This window comes from Orcinus orca, chromosome 1 (genome assembly GCF_937001465.1).
Source record: "Orcinus orca chromosome 1, mOrcOrc1.1, whole genome shotgun sequence".
In the NCBI taxonomy this organism is placed as follows: domain Eukaryota; kingdom Metazoa; phylum Chordata; class Mammalia; order Artiodactyla; family Delphinidae; genus Orcinus; species Orcinus orca.
In genome coordinates, this window is record NC_064559.1 from 27,639,306 (window position 1) to 27,662,607 (window position 23,302).

The 23,302-nt window shown below is 38.4% G+C and overlaps 1 protein-coding gene across 1 annotated transcript in view; it reads right to left on the reverse strand.

Moving 5' to 3' along the window:
• LOC101270759 (assembly factor for spindle microtubules) overlaps positions 1-23,302 on the reverse strand; it is a 67,815-nt gene that overhangs the window by 14,345 nt on the left and 30,168 nt on the right. Inside the window, exons 11-18 of the mRNA XM_012538805.3 lie at positions 22,660-22,805; positions 22,485-22,570; positions 21,820-22,041; positions 20,567-20,774; positions 20,320-20,462; positions 20,072-20,200; positions 14,841-15,035; positions 2,139-6,848 (exon numbers count right to left, since the gene is read on the reverse strand). Coding sequence (XP_012394259.1) covers positions 2,139-6,848; positions 14,841-15,035; positions 20,072-20,200; positions 20,320-20,462; positions 20,567-20,774; positions 21,820-22,041; positions 22,485-22,570; positions 22,660-22,805 — 5,839 coding nt within the window. The remainder of the gene's footprint in view (positions 1-2,138; positions 6,849-14,840; positions 15,036-20,071; positions 20,201-20,319; positions 20,463-20,566; positions 20,775-21,819; positions 22,042-22,484; positions 22,571-22,659; positions 22,806-23,302) is intronic.

Genomic DNA, 23,302 nt, shown 5'->3' on the forward strand with positions numbered 1-23,302 from the left:
TGCAGGGGACATGGGTTCGAGCCCTGGTCCGGGAAGATCCCACATGCCACGGAGCAACTAAGCCCGTGTGCCACAGCTACTGAGCCTGCGCTCTAGAGCCCACAAGCCACAACTACTGAGCCCGCGAGCCACAGTTACTGAAGCCCGCACGCCTAGAGCCCGTGCTCTGCAACAAGAGAAGCCAGCGCAATGAGAAGCCCGCGCACCGCAACGAAGAGTGGCCCCTGCTCGCAGCAACTAGAGAAAGCCCCTGTGCAACAACAAAGACCCAATGTAGCCAAAAATAAATAATTTTTAAAAAACCCCCAAAAAACAACAACTAATTACTAAAAAGAAAAAAAAAAAGAAGAAAGAAATAACAGTTGAATTTTCCTAAGATTGTTATTTTGGCTTTTCTAACATAACCCCAACTAACACACGTGCTTGACACCCACCAGTCCTTGACTCCTGGCAGCGTCTGGAACTTGGGCGCTCCTTTCTTCCTCCCTCAACCCTTGGTTTCTTCATACCACAATCTTCAGCTTTCTTCATTCCCTCTTAATACCATATGTTGGCTTCTCCTCTCAGCACCCCTGAATTTTGATGCTCTTTAGGGCTCCAGTCCTGGGCCCTCTTCTTTTGCCCACTTCATGCATTCTCCCTACGTGACCCCCTATCTCCCACAAGTTCAGTTATCAGTGTATGCCAACAACGTAGAAGTCAAATTCCAAAATCCGTACTGCTGTCCGAATTACAACAAACATAGCAGCTGCCCCGCTGGACGCGTGGTGGTCACGTCAGCTTCACGTACCCCAGGCCGAGCTCATCGGGCTCCAGACCGGCTCCTCCCGTTGTTCCCACGTCAGTGAAGGGTACAATCTACTGAGTCACCTCAGCCATAAAGATGGCTTGGCTCCTTGTTTATGCTCTATACAAGACCAATCCCATCCTCCACTCACACTGACCCTGACAACCCTGCTGTCAAACGGTGGTTCACTTTCCCTGACCTACTGCCTGCAGTCTCCTGGCTAGCCGCCCAGCATTCAGTTCAGTCCATCTTCCACATCCCTGCCTGAGTAATTTTTTTTTTTTTTCGGTTGCACCACATGGCTTGGGGCATCTTAGTTCTGTGACCAGGGATTAAAACCGGGCCATGGCAATGAAAGGGCTGAGTCCTAACCACTGGACTGCCAGGGAAATCCCATCTGAGTAATTTTTAAAAAAATAAACTATGATTCTGCTCTTCTCCTACTTAAACTCCTCTAGAACTTCTTTTAGTCCAGAGGATAAAGACTAAACTTTTTCTGTCTTACACAGCTGCCCACATCTCACTCCATGGATCGCATCCTGGTCACCAGTCACCCTTTATTGCACACCTGTTCTCTCTCATTTTTGAACTCCGTGTTACCTCCTACAGCTGGAATACTCCTTGCATACATTTTACTTGGCTGTTTCCAGTTCATCCTTCAGCTTAACATCTCAACTTAAATCACTGTGACTAGCTTAGGTTTCTCTTCTCTGCATTCCCAGCAACATACATTTCTCGTTCTGTATTATCATGAAGAAATTTCCATACACTGAGGTATGGGCAAGTCATTCTGGCTAATACAGGATTTAATTTGAACTTTATGTTAACTAGAACAGCCTCTTTTGTGGCCTATTAAACATATACTGTGTATCTGCTTTAACCATTAAAGAAAAGAATGCATTTAAAAATCAAAATGGATTAACTGTGGTTCAGGCATCCACAGTGGAGCCGGGTGGCCATTGTGGATGTGGTTTCAGACATGTTCCTACATCACTGAGAACGTGAACTGTATCAGACTCAAGGACACCACCAGCTGTTCTCAAAAACGATATCTGCTCACAGCTGCCAGCTGCAACCTGATGGTCTCAAGGTCTCTGCTTTTAACTGTGCAACCCTAGTTGCAACAAGCTTAGGGTGTCACACTCAGAACAATCCCAGTTCTGTGCCATCTGCGGTGAATTATTTTTGGCACCCTTTGCCCAACCTCAAAAATGTTCCATTTTGGAAGGTAAATGAAAAGGCCACGTAAACTAAGTATTAATCTTTACAACCTGCTTAAGCTCATTTTATAAATTCTAAGAAATACTGGCCAAAGAAAGAATGAAAGCTTTATATTTCAATATATAAATACCTGGATTTTTATGGTGCTATCTTTAATTTTCTGAAACTTCCGTTTCTGTATAAATCCTTCCATTCTAGCTTGAATAACGATAACACTGCTTCTTATTTGTAAATAAACTTCTCTTTGATGTTTTGCAGACAAAAAGGCTCTGTGGTGATTTTGTAAAACGACTGCTGCTTCTCCATACAATAAAAACTGTTTTCTGGTTTGCCTTTTCCTGAAATACCGCTGTAAAGTGATAGCCGCCCTTTTCTGCTGAATGAATCTTCTTCGATACACAGCCATCTGAAGGAAGGACTGAATTCGCACGGCAGCACGCTTGTGCTTTTCCAATCTTCTTGTGACCATTTTACAAAAAGCTTTTTGAATTGTTACTGCAGCCTTTCTTTCAGAATGATACTCTGCTTCCTGTAAGGGACCAACCAGAGAAGCTTTACACCGCCTTTGAACCGTAAGTGCTGGGCTTTGGCCAGCTTCATACTGAGTTTCAGTTCTGTGACAGCAGAATGCAGATTGGGTAGCAGGGCCTGCCATTTCTTCTTCGGGCATGTCTTTAAATTTCTGTCTAACTTTCATGCCGCTAAGAGCAGCCTGAATAGGTCTTACAGATTTCTGAATGGCCAAAAATTTTTTTCTTTCCATTTTTACTCTGGCGTATGACCTGTAATAATTCTGTATAACAACAATTGCCATTCTCTTTGCCTGATAATCCACTCTGGCCCTGTACATTCGGTAGAATGACTGAATTCGGGTGGCAGCCAGGTGCATGAGTTGGATACCCCTTCGTGCCTTAAAGCCTCTGTAGTAAGACTGTATACAAATGACTGCCTGGGTTTGCACTGCAACTAGTGTTCTGTACCTTCTTTGAACAAAATCTACCTTTGCTCTAAAGTGGAGATGGTGCCTCCTTGTTTTAAAGGCTCTAAAATGCTTCTGAAGAGTAATGGCAGCCTGATGCTGCTTTTCCTGAATCTCTCTCCTTATAATCATATCCTGAAAGTCTGCTTGGACACAGGGTGCTGCTTTCTTGAGTGCATTGTGTTGAAGAGCTTTCTTTTTATTGGCTCTATATCTTTCTTGTATTACTTTTGTAGCCCACTGAAGCTTTTGGTAGAAAAAATACTGCCTGTGCATTCTGTATGTGCTTTGTATTATGACAGCAGCTCTGTGCTTTTCCCTTAAAAGCTGTCTTGCTTTCATCCCCTTATAGGCAGCCTGAATGACCACTGCAGAATGCCTTTGTTGGACATAATGCTCTCTTTGCAATTTTGCAGCTCTGTATGCTCGGTAATGTTGCTGAATGAGAATCGAGGCGTGTTTCCAGGTCTGAAAGGTAAGGTGTGTTCTGTGCATTCTGAAAGTTGCCTGGATGAGGGCTGCGGCCCTGTGCATCTCCTGTAACTTCTTCTTTGCCATCAGCCTTCGGTAAGATGGCTGGATTGTAATGACTGCCTTCTGTAACTCTAAGAATTGGTGCAAGTGATGTTTGGCACAAATGGTGGCTCGATATTTCCTCTGAACAAAAATAGCTGCTTTCTTGAGGGAAAGGAACCTTTTCCTCATCACTAAAGATCTAAACCTGCTCTGAATCAGGGTTGCAGAGGCATGCATCCTTTTCAAATGTCTTCTGGTTTGCATACCCCTGAATGCAGCCTGGAGGACCACAGCAGAGTGTCTTTGCTGGAGGTAGAGCTGCCTCTGCAGCAGTTTGGCCCTGCTTGCCCGGTATTGCTGCTGGATGACCCGCGAGGCGTGCCTCCAGGCCTGGTATCTCACACGTGCACGGTGCCTTCTGAAAGCCGCCTGGAGAACGGTAGCAGCCCGGTGCATCTCTTGCATCTTCTTCCTCACCACCCACCCTCTGTACCAGGACTGGATTTTGAGGGCTGCCTTTTGTAACTGTAGTAACTGTTGTAAGCGATGCTTTGCGCAAACATTTGCACGATATTTTCTCTGAATCCACACAGCGGTATTCCTGAGAGACAGGAATCTCCTTCTCATCATCAAAGTCCTAAATCTCCTCTGAATCATAGCCGCGGCTGAGTGCATGACTTTTAAGTGTCTTCTAGCTTCCATCCCCCTAAAAGCAGCCTGAATGCAGATTACGGAATGTCTCAGTTTGTTATACCTTTGAAATTGTATGTTCCTTTCCCTCGCTGCCCGGTACTTTTGCTGCACCATTCTTGTCACCTTCTTCAACTTACTAAAATAAGCTTGTTGTCTGTGTCTTCTGTAGTGGGACTGGATGAGTGTTGCTGCAGTCTGCATCCTTCTCAGGGTCTGTCTAACTCGTCCTCCTCTGAAACTCGCCTGGAGAATGGTAACAGCTTTCAAAGTTGTCAGGTACTTTGCACGTTGAGTTCTACCCTGATGATATGCTCTGTACCTTACCTGAATTATGACGGCTGCTGATCTCATTTGATGATATCGCCTCCTTGATTGCTGCATTTTAAACACGGCTTTAATAAGAGTGGCTGCTGCATGCAGGTGCTGAGTCTGTCTTCTTACTGTAACACCTCTATAAACAGCTTGGATTTTCACAGCCGCCTTCTTTAAAGTAAGATATTCCTTACGCTGACGGTCTGCAATTTTAGTATCTCGATACCACCTCTGAATTGTAACAGCTGACGCTCTGTAGGTGGCGTACTTCTTTTTGGTTTGGTAAGCTCTGTAACTAGATTGTATAGCGGCTGCCGCCTTGTGGTGCTCCTTTATTTTTTTCCTCACTCTCATACCTCGGTAAGCTGACTGTAGGATTACTACTGCTGCTTTGGTTTTCAAATACAAATGATGCTGTTTTCTCCCAGTACTGTAAGCCCGATAGTACATTTGAATCAGACAAGCCGCTTTTTTCATGATTTTCCACTTCTTTCGCTGCACGTACATTCGGTAGCAGGACTGTATGAGGACAGCACACTTGTGTTGCTTCTGAACCTGTCTTCTCGCTGCTCTGCCCCTCCACGTGGACTGGAGCATCACTGCTGCAAGGCGGAGCGCAGTGTACTCCATCCGTTCCCTCCTCCCTGCAGCCCGTGCTCTCAGATGTTGCTGGATGACGGATGCTGCCGTTTTTAACAACCCGAACTCTTTCTGGGCCTTGGCCATTCTGAAAGCAGACTGAATCTTCACTGCAGCTTGATGTTCCCTTCTGATCTGCTTCCGAACTTTCCAGCCACGGTAAGCGGACTGTAGAGAAATCACAGCTGCCCTTGTCTTTAAAAAATGTGTTCTTATGTCAGAAGCAGTCTTGTGTGTCCTGTACCATCTCTGAATCTTGAGAGTAGACTGAAGCACAGACTGATATTTCATCCTCTTACTGTAGCCTCTAAAAGCAGTTTGAATTTTAAGAGCAGCTGTAGATTGTTGTTTGATTAGCTGGCGTACCTTATAACCTCTGTAAGTGGCCTGCAAGCAGATAACTGCTCTTTTGACTTGCAAGAAGTTCTTCCTCTGATTGACCTGCGCTTTGTATGCACGATAGTAACTCTGAATGACAACAGTTGCTTTATAGATTTTCAGGTAGTACAGGCGCATCTTTCTCATCCTGAAATGAGACTGTAGTGAAACAGCAGCTTTTCTCTGCAACCTCACTTGCTTTCGAACCAGGTACCCTCTGACAAAAGCTTGCAGTTTGATGCAAGATGCCCGCATGTGTTCTTCTCTCTTTAGTGCAGCTGCTCTTAAATGTAAATATTGTTTACGAGTTTGCTTCATCTTGACGATGGATTGTAACTTCACTGCAGCATTTTTTAGCCTCAGAAATTTTTTTCTGGAAACATAAGCCCTGTAATATGATTGAATCCTTATAACAGATGTGAGGATGTGAATAAACTTTTTCCTGGCCTGCATCCCTCTAAATGCAGACTGCAGAACAATGACAGCAGATCGTGTCTTCTGGTAAGAAGCTAGAACTTTCTTGGCTGAAATGTAAGCTCGAAAATGAATCTGAATTACAAGGGCGGCTTTCTTCATCTTCTTATATTTCTGTAGCTGTTGATGCTTCCTTATGTGTGCCTGCAATCTGATAATATTTTTCTTAAGGTTTAGAAATCGAAGTCTGTCCTGTCTCATTCTCCAGTATGACTGAAAGACACAAGCAGCGGTGATCTGTTTGTGTAAATTACGAGCTTTCATTCCCCTGAAAGCGGCCTGTAGTCGGATGGCTGCAGCCCGTTTCTGCAAATAGCTGGTGCGCTCAACCTTTCCTTTCAGATATGCTCTGTAGTACTTCTGGAGAGAGAGGATAGACTCTTTTTTCCTTTTATATAACTTTTGGGCTTGAAAGCACCGAAATCTTGTCTGAATGATGACAACACAAGATCTAATATGAATGTATTTCCGTAATTCTCTCTGCATCCTGTACCAGGATTGTATGACCATGGCAGCTTTCTCTTCTTTAACCTGTTTCCTGACACACCGTTCTCTAAAAGCTCTTTGCAGTGTTATTGCAGCTTCTGTTTGTAGCTGCATTTTACGTTGCCTCCATCTTCTGAACGCAGACTGGATTATAAGGGCTGATGATCTTAGCATTTCATATCTCTGTTGATCCTGCTTTCTTCTTAAACAAGCACGCCAATGCCTCTGAATTGTAACTGCAGCCCAAAGGTATCGTTTGTAAGAAGCAACAGCAATGATCATTCTTATCCTAGATTGCAGGATGATTGAATAATATTTCAGCTTCAGAAACTGTTTTCTAGTGGAATATCTTCTCCAATATCTCTGAAAAAGGTAAGAAAGGACACAAAGTAAAATAGACACATCTTTCTAACACCCTTGAAAGTATTAACGTTTCTAACATTTTGCTTAAAAACAAAGACATTAATTTTAAAAGCAATATATTTTTAAAGAAGATACTTATCTCTTTTGTTTATAGTTTAGTTTCTGTGTTGATACAACTGTAGCCAATCCAAACTAATGATATTTATATGGCATTTGTATTCAGGAGACATAAGAAATATAAACAAGTTTATGCTATATTAGAATAATATATTAGAAGATTTAAAATGAAACTATAGTAATATTCTGCTATCTATTGATTCTAAGTAATTTCCTATGAATGTATCTCTGGATCTTATATTTTCCCCTTTTATCAAGGTTGCTAAGCTATCTTATAATGATTGAAAACTGTTTATAGGAGGGACCCTGTGTTACAGGCCTGGTAACATCAACACAGGATTTTGAGAAATATCACTGAGTCACAGCACTCTCTGAGTCAGTATTTTCATTAAGAATAAAATTTAGGAATTATAGATACATGGTTAAAAAGTAGGATTCTGGAAAGACTTGAGAAGTAATAAAGCTTTTTCCTCTTGCTTCCTTCCCAACCACCCCACATTCCCTAACTCCTTAGTTATCCCAGCAACATGCGAGCTACAAAGTCTCAAGCGGATCCTGGCTACTGGTCATCAAGCTCTGGACGTTCTTCTCGCAATAAGACCATTCCTTTGTCCAAAACACTCCAAATATTGCTAAGATGTGGCGGGGACTAATGGAAGGATTAAAAGTCTCAGAAAAAAACCATCAAAGATACAACTAAGAACCAAATGGGAATATTAGAACTGAAAACACAATAACCAAGACGACAGCAACAAAAAACCTCACTGGCATGGCTCAGTAGCAGAATGGAGATGACAGAAGAATCAATGAACTTGGAGATCAATACAAATTCTCTAGGCTGAACAAGAAAGAAAAAAAATGACTGGGGAAAAAAAGAGAAAGAAATGTCTCAACAAAGAAAGAGTAGAGGGGAACCTCCTCAGTATAATAAGAACATTTACACAAACCTACAGCTATCATCAGATTTAATGGTGAGAAACTAAATGCTTTCCCTCTTAGACCAGGAATAATACAAGGATGTATCCTCTCACCAAGCCTATTTAGCATCTACTAGAGGTCCTGCCTAATGCAATAAGAAAAGGACGTAAAAGCTATGCAGACAGAGAAGAAATAAACTCTTTTTTTGTTCATAGATGACATGATCATTTATGTAGAAAATTCAAAGAAATGACAAAAAAACCCTCCTGGAATAAGCAATTATAGCAAATTTGTAGAATATGGAAACATTAACATTATTAGCAAAAAAAAGAGAAATACTTAAGAATATATCTAACAAAATATGCACAAGATCTGTCAGAGCTACAAAACTGTGCTGAAAGATAACACAGAATATCTAAATAAATAGAGATATATCATATTCATAGATAGGAAGGCTGGATTTTGTTAAGATGCCAGTTCTTCCCACCTGGATCTATCAATTCAATGTCGTCTCAATCAAAATCTCATCCAGTTACTTTGTGGACACTGGCAGACTGCTTCTAAAGTACATAAGGTGACGCAAAATACCCAGAATAGCAAATACAATAGTGAAGAAAAACAAAGTTGGAGGACTAACATCATACAACTTCAAAAGTTATTATAAAGCCACAGTAATTGAGACAGTGTGATACTGGCAAAATAATAGAAAAATAGGTCAATGGAACAGAATAAGGAGCCCAGAAATAGACGCATGCAACATAGTCAACTGATGTTTGATAAACAAACAAACAACACAACTGAATGGATAAAAGATAGTTTTGTCGGGCTTCCCTGGTGGTGCAGTGGTTGAGATTCTGCCTGCCAATGCAGGGGACACGGGTTCGTGCCCCGGTCCGGGAGGATCCCACAGGCCGCGGAGCGGCTGGGCCTGTGAGCCATGGCCGCTGAGCCTGCGCGTCCGGAGCCTGTGCTCCGCAATGGGAGAGGCCACAGTAGTGAGAGGCCCACGTACTGTAAAAAAAAAAAAAAAAAAAAAAAGATAGTTTTGTCAACAAGTGGTACTGGAAGAAGTAGACATCCATATGAAAGAAAAGTGAGTCAAGCACTAACTCTTAACCTTTCACAAAAATTAACTCAAATAGATCATAGATCTGAATGTAAAATGCAAAACTATAGAACTTCTGAGAGATAACAATAGAATATCTAAGTAACTTTGGGTTTGGCAATGGCTTTTTACATATAATGTCAAAAGTATAATCCATGAAAGAAAAAAATTGATGTCAGAGTTTATTAAAATCAAAAAAAAAATCTGCCCTATGAAAGACTGTTAACAGAACAAAAAGATAAGCCATAAACTAGGAGGAAATATTTATAAAGTATAAATCTGATAAAGGGTTTGTATCCAGTTATACAAAGAACCCTTAAAACTCCAATAAAGAATTCAAAAATGGGCAATAAGAATTTTAAAATGGGGAAAATATCTGAATGCTTCACCAAAGAAGATATACAGATTGTAAATGGCATATGAAAAGATGCTTAACATCAAATGCACTAGGGAATTGCAAATTGAAACAGCAATGTGATGCCTATACACATCTATTTTTAATGGTAAAGTCTAAAACAGTGACAACACCAAATGCTGGCCAGGAAGTGGAGCAACAGGAACTCTCACTCATTGCTGGTGGGAATGCAAAATGGTACAGCCACTTTGGAAGACAGTTTGGCAGTTTCTCACAAACCTAAATATAGTTTTGTCATATGATCAAGCAATCCCATTCCTAGGTACCTACCCAAAGAAGTTGAAAACCAAGTCCACAGAAAAACCTGCACACAGGTGTTTATAGCACCTTTATTCATAATGGCCCCAAATTAGAAGCAACCAATACCTCCTTCAATAGGTGAAAGGATAAAAACGACTGTGGTACATCAATATGATAGAATGTTATTCAGCAATAAAAAGAAACAAACTATCAAGGCAGGAAAAGACATAAAAGAAACTTAAACGCATATTGTGAAGTGAGAGAACCTATCTGAAAAGGCTACATATTGATGAGTTCAAATTATAGGACATCCTGGAAAAAGCAAAAGTATAGAGACAGTAAAAAGATCAATGGTTGCCCAGGATTTTGCAGAGGGATAAGAGATGAATACGTAAAGCAGAAAGGATTTTTAGGGCAGGATTTTTGTCAAAGCACAACTATACCACATAAAGAGTGAAACCTATGGAAACTAAGGACTTTAGTTAATTACAATGTTCATAAATTGCAAAAAGCGTACTATAAAAAAAGAAAGCAAAGCTACAGAAATGAAAAGTATCTGCATTAACAGGATATTATTCTCATGTACTCTTTAAAATATTTATTATGATTGAAAGCAAAACTTATAACATTGCCTGATATGATTTTATTTGTATGTAGGTTTAATAAATAAGACCGCTAAAACATAAAAGTGGGGGGAGCAAAGGGACCTAGATAGTGGTAAGTTTTCTACATTCCATTTAAAGGGATAAAATATTGATTCTAAGTAGATTAGAAGTTTTGTATACTGAAATGCCTATAGCAACCAAAAAAAGGCAAAAAACCAACCAAACAAACAAACAAACCCCAAATAACCAAACCCCTGTACAAGGGGATAAAATAATAACTAAAAAGAAAAAAGATAAACTAAAGCGTAACACTAAAATGTATTCAAATAATTGAAAAGACAGGAAAGGGGAAAGAGAAGAATGAAAGAAAGTGAACATTCAGAAAACGAAACAATAAAATGATAGACCCAAATCCAAGCACATTGATAAATATCTGAAATATAAATGGTATAAATCATCAATTAAAAGATAGAGATTTCAAAACATAAAAACTATATGCTGTCAAGACTTTAAGCCATATATAATGATGTAAGCAAATAATAAGTAAAAGAAAGGAAAAAAATATACCCTGCGAATGATAATCAAGTGAAACCTGGAGTGGTTATAGTAAGAGCATGCAAGGTTGACTTCAGAGCAAAGAAAATTTTGAAGGATAAAAAAGGAACATTACACAATGATAAAAAATGATTAAAAAAAATTCAACTCACCAATGATAAAAAATGATGATAAAAAACAAAACTCAACTCACCAAGAGGACATAAAAATTCCAAATGTGTATGCACCTAACAAAATATCTTCAAAATACATGTAGATAAAACCAAAGGGAGAAAGATATATCCACAATTATAGTTAGAGACTTAAATACTGCTCTCTTGGTATAAGACTAAATAAACAGAACACCAGTTAGGATATAAAAGAACTGTTAAATATCATCACCCAAGTAGATCTAGTTGACATTTATAGAACACTCCACCCAACAACAGAATACACATTCTTTTCAAGTACACGGAACATTCACCAAGATCAAAGACCAGCAAACTCTGTCTGTAAAAGGCCTATTAAGAGAAAATAGTTGCAAATCACTGACAAACAACTTGTACCCAGAATATAGAAAAAGTCTCAAAACTCAATAAGATAAGCTCTCAATTATAAAAATGGGCAAAAGATTTCGAGAGACACTTCATAAAGAAGATAATCGAAAGGCAATTAAGCATTTGAAGACATATACATAGCCATTAGGAAAATAGAAACTAAAACCAAGACACCACTACACATCCATCAGAACAACTGAAAAACATAGAAATCCGTGTTGCTAAGGATATGGAGCAATTAGCATCCTTACACTTTGGGGGTGGGCAGACAAGTGGGTTAAGCCACTCTAGATACAGTTTGGTGATATCTTATGGAGCTAAACATACACTTACCAAATGACCCAGCAATCTCATTCCCAGCTGTTTACCCTAATGGAATGAAATCACCTAAAACTGGAAACAATGCAAATACCCCTCAACAGATTAATGTATAATCAAATTGTGGTACATCCATACAATGGAATACTATTCAGCAATGAAGGAGAATAAACCACTGATACATGCAACAACTTGGATGAGACTCAAAGGCATCCTGCAGAGAGAAAAAAAAACCAGTCTCAAAACTTACCTACTGCATGGCTCCCTTATGCGACATTCTCAAAAAGGCAAAACTATGGGAATAGAGAGCAGAGCTTGGGTGCCTGGGGCTGGGTGAGGAGGGAGAAAGGACCGCAAAGAAATAGAATGCAACAGTTCTTCTGGGAGATGGAAATGTTCTGTATCCTGATTGAGGTGATGATTTCACAACTGTGTTTAAACACATGTGTATGTGTGTTTAAATCTGTGGAACCACACACCAAAAAAAGAAAAGCACATTTTACTGAGGGTTAATTTAAAAATTTTAATTTTAATCAACGTAAAGTTAAAATTATTAAATTTAAATTTAAAAAAATTTATAATATACTTAGGAACAAATGAAGATATTTAAGACCTCTTGCATCAGATCATAAAACCATTTTAGGAGACTTTTAAAGAAGGCCTAAATAAATAGGAAATAAATACCACGTTTAGTAGCTAAAGATATCAATTCTAACTAAACTGACCTATTCAATTAAATCTCAATCAAATTCCAATATTTTTTAAACTTCAGATTCAAAACGTGTGAAAATGCAGAGGACTTTAGAATAGCCAAAAACTTCTTAAAGAAAACAAAGAAAGTTTTATCTACCAGACATCCAGATTTCTTGTAAAGCTAGAGTACATGGCTCACTGGTAGACAAAAAGAACAATGAAATAGAAAAAACTCTAGAAACAGAACCACACATATAAGAATATTTTATGTATGCTAAAGATAGCACAGCAGGGCTTCCCTGGTGGGGCAGTGGTTAAGAATCCGCCTGCCAATGCAGGGGACACAGGTTCGAGTCCTGGTCCGGGAAGATCCCACATGCCGCGGAGCAACTAAGCCTGTGAGCCACAACTACTGAGCCCACGCGCCTAGAGCCCGTGCTCCACAATAAGAGAAGCCAACGCAATGAGAAGCCTGCGCACCACAACAAAGAGTAGCCCCCGATCACTGCAACAAGAGAAAGCTCGCACGCAGCAACGAAGACCCAACACAGCCAAAAATAAATAAAAATAAAAAATAATTAAAGATAGCACAGCAATGAGGCAAGTGTGGTCATTTCAGTAAATTGTAACTGAAACAATGGCTATCCATATATACAAAAAGAAAAATGGTCCCTAACACAAATCATATGCAAAAATTAATTTCAAGAGAGATCTAAATGTGAAAGACAACACATTAAAGGATTCAGAATATAATACAGGAGAATATCTTCAAGGCCTTAGGTTGAAAAAACACTCCTTAAATGGTTCAAAAAAAAAAAACAAAACCCACTAACCATAAAAGAAAATTAAGATCTTTCACTGAAGACATAAAACTATAAACCACGGTCTGGGAGAAGACATTTAAAACCCACATATCCAACAAAGGTCTGATAACCAGAACAGATAAAGATCTCTTACAAATCCACAAGAAAGCAAAAAATCAAAATAAGAAACGGAAAAAAAGATCCTTGAAGAAACACTTCATGAAAGAAGACTTTCAATATGAAAATGTGTTCAATGTCATTCATTATCAAGGGAATGCAAATTAAATCTATTCTAAGATACCACCACACAACGACCAGAATGGTGACCAGGATGGCTAAAATTAAAGAGATAACTTCCAAGTATTATAAACAGCTGGTGGTGCTATAACCACCTTAGAAAAGTCCTTGGCAGTATGTACTAAAACTGAAATATATATACTCTAAGACAAACAGTTGTACTCGTAGGTATATGCCAAACAGAGTGAATATATTTCACACCAAAAGGCACGTTCATAAAAGCTTTAGTCATAACAGCTCAAAACGAGAAAGCCAGATGTCCATCAACAACAGAACAGACAAATAAATTGCAGGATATTATAAAATGAAAGTTAAATCACAGTTACACTCAACAATACTGATAAATCTCCACAAATTTCATGTTCAATAAAAGAATTCACACTGTCTGAACCCCTCTATGTAAAATTCAAAAAACAGGCAAGACAATATTAGAGCATTTAAGAAAGATGTATAGGAAAAAGTCATGATTAGCATACATTAGAATAATGGTTACCTTCGGCTGGGCTGGGGGATTAACTGATTGAGAAATGCCTTCTGAGAGGCTAGCAATATTCTATTTCTTGACCTAGGGTGTGGTTACGTAAGTATTCACTTAGTGAAAAACCATTAGGCTCTACATTTGTGTTTTGTGCAATTTTTTATGCATAATATTCCACATTAAAAAAAAGGTTCAGAGAAAGAGAATTTATTAAATCAGAATCTCTCACTTTCAGTAGTAGTAGCCAGAAACAAATCTCCAAGTTTATAAAATAGATAAAATTCAATGGCATTTACATAGGGTAAATTTAAATAGTACACCTCTCTGATGTTATTAAAATAGAATGTAATAACAAAGACTAACATTTGGATGTAAGAAATATGTCCATTAAGTAAAGTAGATAAGTTAATTTTTTTTTTTACTCAGTAGAAAAATTACATAGGCATTCTATAAACTGATGATAAGTAGTATTTCCAGCACTTGCCAACTAAGTGGGTTGGAGAGGAAGATGTACACTGTTATCCGCAAAGAAAAATTTCCAGGACTCATAGTAAAGATGCAAAACAGAGTGTGGCTGGGTTTACGGATATACAAGGTAGAAGGGTACAGTATGCCAGCATGACCCACAGTGCAAGACTGCAAACCTCTAATGTAAAGCAAAGAAGACAGCACGGGGTACAGAATTAGACTGTTCCCTCCTTCAGAGCAAAGGAGGTGTTTCGATTTGTTTGACCCTTATGCTGAACACAGCCAAGAGTTTTACATGTAGCAGGGAGGTATCAAATATTTGTTAAGCTTAAGTACTACATAAAATATAGAAGCCTAAAATATAATAATTTAAAACTTTATCATATTTTACTTTCTTAAAAATGTCATTAAACCCTTTTAAATTCAAAAATTCGAATACTATACCTGAATAACAGATGCTGATTTATTTTGAACTTTTTCTAGTTTTTCCTTTTTTAACATTAATAATTTTCTCTTCGCTAAGAGTCTTCGCCAATATTTCTGAATGACCAATGCTGCGTTGACCTCCTTTTTGAATTGTCGTTTAGTTAGAAAATTGATTACAGCTGACTGAATAATTCTTGCAGCTTTGTCTCTCTTCTAGAAAAAAAAAAAAAAAGCACTTACTCACTTAAGACCCTAAACCATTATTTGTAAGAAAATCACCTGTTAAATATTAATCAAATCGATCCTGGAAATAAAATGTCCCCCAGACTTATTGTAAAATATGCTCATCACTTCTGGGCATGTTGAAATAGCTGATATATTGTTGAACATATTGAATAGATGTGCAGATATATTTATATGATAAAACAAAGATTCCTAGGAAATATCATCCTAAGATAATGATCACAGACATGTTTGATTTATCACAGATCATCGGTAATCAATATAAAGTCAATTTAAATGTGGTATGTGTCTCAGATTATGGTGCAGTGAATTCATGTTTGATTTTTGAGAAAGGGATGGATTGTAGGAGAAAAAGAGACTCTAAAACAAATGCTTTACAGTATAAGGTGGTACTGTTCTGCTACAATTTGAAGAAAGGAATTCACAAAAAAGGAAAGGCAAAATACCCTCCTTTATCCCCAGAATACATGGTGGCTTTAAGCCATAGAGGCTGAAAAGAACAGAGTACTGGGTTGTGATAACTGATGCCAGGACTGTCCTGCAGCGTTGGTGGCCAGAGAGGAGCTGGCTGCCCCGGGAGCGCTAGAGGCCAGTGCCCTGCACATCTCTACTTCTTACTTCTAATCATGAATTAGTATGAATAATAAAAGATTAAATACCAGGTGTCAGGCACCATTCTAAACACTGCAGGAATGATTCATCCAACCTCACAACAACCGTTAAGAACAGATGAACAGGCACTACTCTCATGGCCATGAGGAAACTGGGGCTGAGCGCTCACGTAGATAGTCCACCAGGAGGATGGCCAGGATTGGACATAGGTAGTCTGGCTTCAGAGTTTGTGCTCTTAATCATTTTGCTATACTCTTCAAGGCTAGATCTATCACTTCAGTTCACCTGAATTAGAAACTGGAATATAAATTATTCATCTAGTGAAAAGGAACAACTTAGAGATCGTCTGATAACCCTTTGCATTGCTGTCTGGGACCACGCACTACACAGAGCCCACTCTGTGTAGAGTGGGCTCTACACAGAGATTAGCAGTTTGCCTCTACACAGAGATTAGCAGTTTCCTAGGGAAGGGATCAAACTGCTTTTCTGACAGAGGAAAAAGGGAACTAATGGACTGAAACATATACTAAGGAATGGTGGGGCCATATATTGGATCACACCCTTGAGTGAGGAAAGACTAGAAAGTTCTAAAATTAGGCTGAGGAATTATGTCCAACAAGTGGATTAAGCCATCTAACATCATTGTCAGTGCCCTGTGAAGCCTGTGGCCTTTAAGCCTATAAAGATCCAAGTTAAAAGCACACCCCCCTTCACCAACACCCACAATTTCAAAACATATCACAAAGCTACAATAATCAAACAGTGTGGAACCAGCATAAAGACAGATATATAGAACAACGTAATAGAATAGACTGCCCAGAAATAAACCCCCATGTAACTGGGTAATTGATCTTTAACAAGGGTGCTGAGACCACTCAATGGGAAAGGGACAGTCTCTTCAATGAATGGTGTTGTGAAAACTGGTGTTTGGATACCAACATATCAAAGAGTGAAGTTGGGCCCTTATCTCACACCCTATGCATTTATTAACACAAACTGGATGAAAGTCCTAAACATTCAACCCAAAGGTATAAAACTCTTAGTAGAAAACATAGGGTAAAGTTTCATAACATTGGATTTAGCAATGATTTATGAGATATGACACCAAAAGCACAGGCACAAAAGCAAAAATTAGACAAAATGGGATTACATCAAACAAAAAATTTTGTTCATCAAAGGACACAATCAACAGAGTGAAAAGGAAACCTACATACTGAAAAAAAATTTTGCAAATCATATATCTAATAAGGAACTTGTATCTAGAGTATATAAAGAATTGTTACAACTCAACAATAAAAAAATCAAATAACCCAATTAAAATATGGGCAAACGAAGATATTTCACCAAAGATGACATACAAATGGCCAACAAGCATATGAAAAGATTCTCAACAACACTAATCATCAGAGAAATGCATATCAAAATCACAATGTGATATCTCTAAACTACTACAAACAAACAACCAGAAAACAACAACTGCTGGCAGGGATCATGGAGTAGCTGGAATCTTTGTTCACCATTGGTGGGATTGTAAAATGCAACCCACAGTGACTACTATTGGAAAACAGTATAGTGGTTCTTCAAAAGAAATCAAAAATAGAATTACCATATGATCCAGCAATACCACTTTTAGGTAGATCTCCAAAAGAACTGAAAACGGAGTCGAAAAGAGGGATTTGTACACTCCTGTTCATAGCAGCATTATTCACAATAGCCCAGAGGTGGAAGTAACCCAAATGCAAATTGAATGGATAAACAAAATGTGGTATATACACACAATGGAATACTATGCAGCCTTTAAAATGAAGGAAATTCTGCTGCAGGCTACAACATGGGTGAACCTTGAGGGCATATGTTAAGTGAAAGAAGCCAGTCACCCAGGGACGAAAATACTGTACGATTCCACTTATATTAGGTGTCTAAAGTAGTCAAAATAGGAAGTAGAAAGGTAGTTACCAGGGATAAGTGGGGGAGGAAATGGGGAATGGTTAATGAGTACAAAGTTGCAGTTCTCCAAATTGAAAAATTTCTGGAGATCTGTTTCACAACAATGCAAATATACTTAACACTACAAATGGTAGTGTTCGGTAAACTTTAAAACTAGGAATAACCTAAAACACAGTTAAGATGGTATATTTTATGATATGTGTTCTTTACCACAGTTTAAAAGAAAAATATTTCAGGGGAATAAAAAGCACCCAACTGATTAGCTTAATAAAGAATACAATGCAGTTCAAAAGTAGCTTTTGAGTCAAAAGCTCTAAGGACCAGGGGCATTTTTGGATGCAATAAGTTGATGTAAAATGAAACTGAATTCAGCTTGTAGATCATCTCAATCTCAAGCAAACTAATGTGGAACAATTGTACGTGACATTAGAAAAGCTACAGAAGGAAAGTAGGTAAGTTCAAAGAGCCAAATATATTACAAAAACTAGCAACTATTTGAAAACTTACATAAACCAATGGCAAAAGTTCCCATACCCGCAGTCACTGACCACATGTCATCATTTTGAATTCTACCGTGTGGCTGAGCCAACGTGTTACCAGTTTATTTTTATTTTGCTTTGTATATGTAAAGGATTTACTTTGCTTTGGAACTGGTGCCTATTCACTCAAGAAGAACTAAGAGGTAGAATGTGTCGGGGACCCTTGGATAACCCTGCTTCATTCGTCAGGGAATTTGGGCTGTTTAGCCAATGCTTCTCCATCACAACAAGAGCTTGAACCATTCTATTCTCAATAAATAGTTTATCTAAATTACAATAATGACTAAAGGAAAATATAGAACCTGGAAAATAGCTACCTCAAGGTACTGTTTATGTGCTTACTAGCTTGTGATATTTCTACAGGAATATGAAGGGAACCTGCTGCTTAATGTTCCCAATAGCAAATGAAGAGGTATACTTGGATCTCAGTGTAATTGTATAAGAAAAGGAGTATTGTCACCTGGAGAAAGGAGAGAAGCAGTGGTTTTCAAAAAAAAGGGAAATTTCCAATACTTGGACAAAGGAAATAAATCAAGAAAAGGGATCTTGTGAGGAAAAAGCTAAGAAATTTCTGCAATTGATATGTGTGATTAATACAAGACTACCTTGAGCAGAAAACTAAGATTTCATTACCAAAAAAAAAAACAAAACTAATTGATACCTGTTTCTTAAAATCTTAACTGTCTCATTTATTGCCATATAAAAAGAATTAATGAACTAATTTGAGGACTGGCCAGGAGGGTGCCCTCCCTGAAAACTTTGCTAAAGCAATTCTCCGATAAGCCTCCAGAAGTGCAAGTTATCCTCCAAGGATATGTGGGCAAGGAGGCGGACCCTGGGAAGATAAGGGGTGAAAGAAGGCACAGAGAATACGTGGCAGCAGAGAACACCCCTTGCGAGTGTAAGCCACTGCCTACTTCCCAAAAGTTACTACCAAGACTTAGTGGGGCCAGAGCAGATTATTTCAATTAGTGTTATTTCCAGGTCTGATATGGTGTGAGAGAAAACATGGTATGTTTATGATTCGCCAAAATTTAGCTACTTTACAGCTACTAAGAACTTTATCATAAGTGCACTGTAATTCAAAACCGAGGAGCAATCCTGGGTGAAATGTATTTCTGAAACAGATCTGATAAAATTTCTTAAGCATGGCTGCTTCTTTGATTTCTCCAAATAAATACAGCATCGTTAGTGGAAAGAGTACTGAGATAAAAGGATTAAAATAGTTTTTTCAATTTGATCAAGGAGACCATTTCTCAGATTGTTAAAAATGATATTTTTCTCAGAACTCAAGAAAACTTTTATTTTATGTCAATACAAAATTCATACTACTGGGGTTGCAAAGGAAAACAGTAAATAACATCCTTCTCCCTGTGCTCAGGTCCTAAACATTTTGAGAAATAAAACGATGGAAACCAAAATGCTGCTTTTAAACTAACAAAGGATAACCTAGAAGACAGTTTCATGGCAGACAAAATGAGCTGGCTAATTGAACAGCAGAATCAGGCAGGCGACACCCAGGCCCGAGTGGCACTGGTTGAGGTCAAGCCTTCCAGAGCACAGCATGAAAAATTAAAGGAAAACTCCTGTTTCCCGGCGGCAAGTCAGAGTCCAGGAGGAAGGAGGGAAGAGCTGAGTCAGACCTCCCCAGTTAACTTTTCACCAATTTACAACGTGGTTAAGGTACTCCATGTCCCTTGGGGCAGAGGCTGGAAGAAATATTGAATGAAGGAAACATGAGGAGTTAGGGGAAAATGTTCATCCCCAACTCGAAACACACACAATTATGAAAATTACCTCAGTAATTTCCTACCTCGGTAAAACGTAAGAACAGTATCAAGAATCAATCAGCTGACATCTTATGAACTACAGTTTAGGTTATAGTGTTTTTTCATTTTTGAGGAGTACCTGATGGCGTTTTAGATCCTTTTTTAGCTTATATTTTCTCCAAGTTGTTTGTATAAGTCGAGCGGCTCTCGTTTCTTTACGAAGATCCAAAAGCCTCGCACAAAGAAATGACAAATAGGTAATAACCACCTAAGAGATAACATAAAAGATGAAAACAGAAGTTTCCATGAGACAGAGAATATAAAACTTCCTGTCGTCTGAGACTCTGATTATTAAGAGGTATTATTGGTTAAGAAACTTTTACTTACCTTCTCGTCGGGAATTGTATTTGACATATCTGAGTGATGGATCATAGCAGGTATTCCACCGAGGTCTCTAGCTGCAGACCTGACCAACTGAAAATTCTTCTTTTCGTTTTCTAGGAGTTCTTTGTATAGTTCTGAAGTATTTTCTGCAATGCAAGTAAAAGAGAGAGATCAGATTAGACTGCTCTTGCCAGAAATCAGACAGGCCAATGAAAAAACTGGAAAAGTTAATCAACCAAAAGGGACTAACCCTGATCAAGTGCTTTAAGAGACAAATCCAGGGAACTTTCATCAGATTCAGATGATGAGTTTAACACCACAGAACCAGTTTGCGTACACTCTACGGTTTGGGTGGTACGCTGACATATGGCAGCAAAAGGCACATAGCAAGGATGGTAGTGGTGGATCAGGTAACATAACACCCGGCCATCTGAGAAAGACACTGTAAAATTCTCCACCTGATTGGAAATATCAGAAAAAGAATGAACTGTATTTAGATAGGAATATAGATTCTAATGGTTTTGTAGTCCATATTTCCTTTGAATAGCTGACTATCACGTTAATTTCTAGTAGCGCCTAGTATAATACCATATGCACGGCCAAATCCTCACCTATAAAATATCAGTCATATTGTTGTTCTGGGTTGGACAGTGTTCATCAAAAATTCATGTCCTTCCCAGAATCTCCGGATGTGACCTTATTTGGATACAGGGTCACTGCAGGTTTAACTAGTTAAGGTGAGATCACACTGGAGTAAGACGAGTTCTTAATCAGACGTGACTGGTGTCTTTATAAGAAAAGGAGAGACGCAGAGACAGACACACAGGGAAAATGCCGTGTGAAGACGGGCAGTGATGGCAGTGATGTGTCTACACAGCAAGGAAGGCCAAGGGTTGCCAGCAGGACCGGAAGTTAAGAGAAAGGCATGGGACACATTCTCCCCTAGAGCCTCAGCACTAGGGTCTTCAGGGCTCTCTAGTACTTAATTAAAAGATAGATGATTACCCATATATTTGATGGTTTTTCTGTTTTATATTCCTTACCAGATATTTTATTCATGTGTGTCAGGACCATTTATTTTCATGTATTTATACTTAAACGTACATTTCATACAGAAATACAGGATCGATCTAACAAATGATTATAAAAGACACAGCTTGGACTCATCTCCTCCTCTCTAACGTCCCTCTGTGGTTTATTTGCATTCCCTCTTGTAATGAGGGTGTGATCCTTTGGCCCACAGTTCAATGCAAGCATCTCCTATTAAGACTCCCAACTAGGACCTTTTTTTTTCTTGGTGATACATAAAATAATCATGCATTATACAATTGGTGACAGATTAGATGACACTAGGTATGTGACAGTACCCTTACTCATTAGAGGAAAAGTCTGCTTATACATATCAACTAAATTATTTAAGAAATTAAAGAAAATATTTCACATGCTAAGTTTGACTTTAACCAAAATTTATTTAAAGAAACTGGGCTAAAACAAAGAACTTACTTTTTTATTATAGAAGTCACAGACAGCATTTACCCAATCCATCAGTAGCTTTACGCTTTCACTATATTGTTCAAAGTGACCACTATGCCTTTTGTCTTTTTTCTTGCTGATAACAGCATCAGAATGGCATGACAGTGCAGACATTGTTCTCTTCATACTCTGTGTGTGCTTTAAAAAGTCAATTTCTTCCTTTAACTGATCTAAATTAAGGGAAATATCCACCTGAAATACGAAAAGAGGATACATATCTTTATATTTTTCATACATTATTTTTGACCCACAGAAGCTAAAGTCTTCTATTATCATGATTTTTTTTTTAAGGCAAATACAATCTACGTGGAAGTGATGGAATGTGTAAGTGGTTAAGTGCATGGGATCTGTGGCCACGCAAGCCTGGGTTCTAATCTCCTCTCTGCTTCTGTTCAATGCTGAACCCTAACTCCAGTCTCCTCCTTTCCCTATGAAGTAATGACAATTAGCTACCTTATAGGGGCATTGAGAAGATTAGACTGGAATATACTTAAAGCAGTTACCACAGTTCCTGGGACAGAAGAAAGTCTAGTTAGTAATAACTACTACTGTTAGTCTTTATTTGATGCAAAATGCTTTTATAAATCAATATTGAAAATTGATAAAAAGTACAAAATGTACCAAATGTACAATACCTGAAAAGCCAATACTATCTTCCAAAGCAAAGCCAGAGTTTTTTCTTTGTGCCTATCCACAATATCCTTAGAGAGGATTGTATTTCCTGCAAATGGAAAGATAGTCCGTTAGCACAATATATGTACACATCAATTTTTAGTGAGAAGAAAAGTTTTATAGTTACTCAATTTTTACCATGCTCATCATTCAACTGAATTCCTCGTGATTTAAGAACTTCAAGAACAATGTCAACATTGTGCATCTTTTGAAGACGACTTATTGCAGGAATCCTGAGTTTCTTTGAGAGATTCCAGTTTCGTGTGAGAAGTTCCATGGTTCGCCTAACAATAGAGGAATTTTCAGATGAAATTGTTAGATAAAAACATACATGAAAAATGAACTTCATTTAAATAATCACCCACATCAATCTTCCCGATTTAAAGGGTTTTAGGTTAGAAAGACCCCAAAATACTATCTCAAAACTCTGTTGCTCCACAGTTAGCAAATAGAGTTATTTCTCATCTAAGTCGGGGGGTTAAGGTCTGTGAACAGAATGTAAGAATGAAAAATAAGATGCACACACACAAATGCACACAGGAACAGAACAACAAGGTTCTATAGGGAAAGGAAAGGAAAATGGACATTTATTGAGGGGCTACTGTATTCTACACATCAAGTAAGTGCTTTCTTTTATTTTAGTCCCCATGGCAAATCCCACAATCAGGCATTATTATCCCATTTTTGGCAGATGAAGAAACCAAAGCCCAGAAAAGTAAAGTAAATTGCCTGTGATCATACAGCTAGTAATGACAGGACTAGCTGTATCAGAGCTAAAACC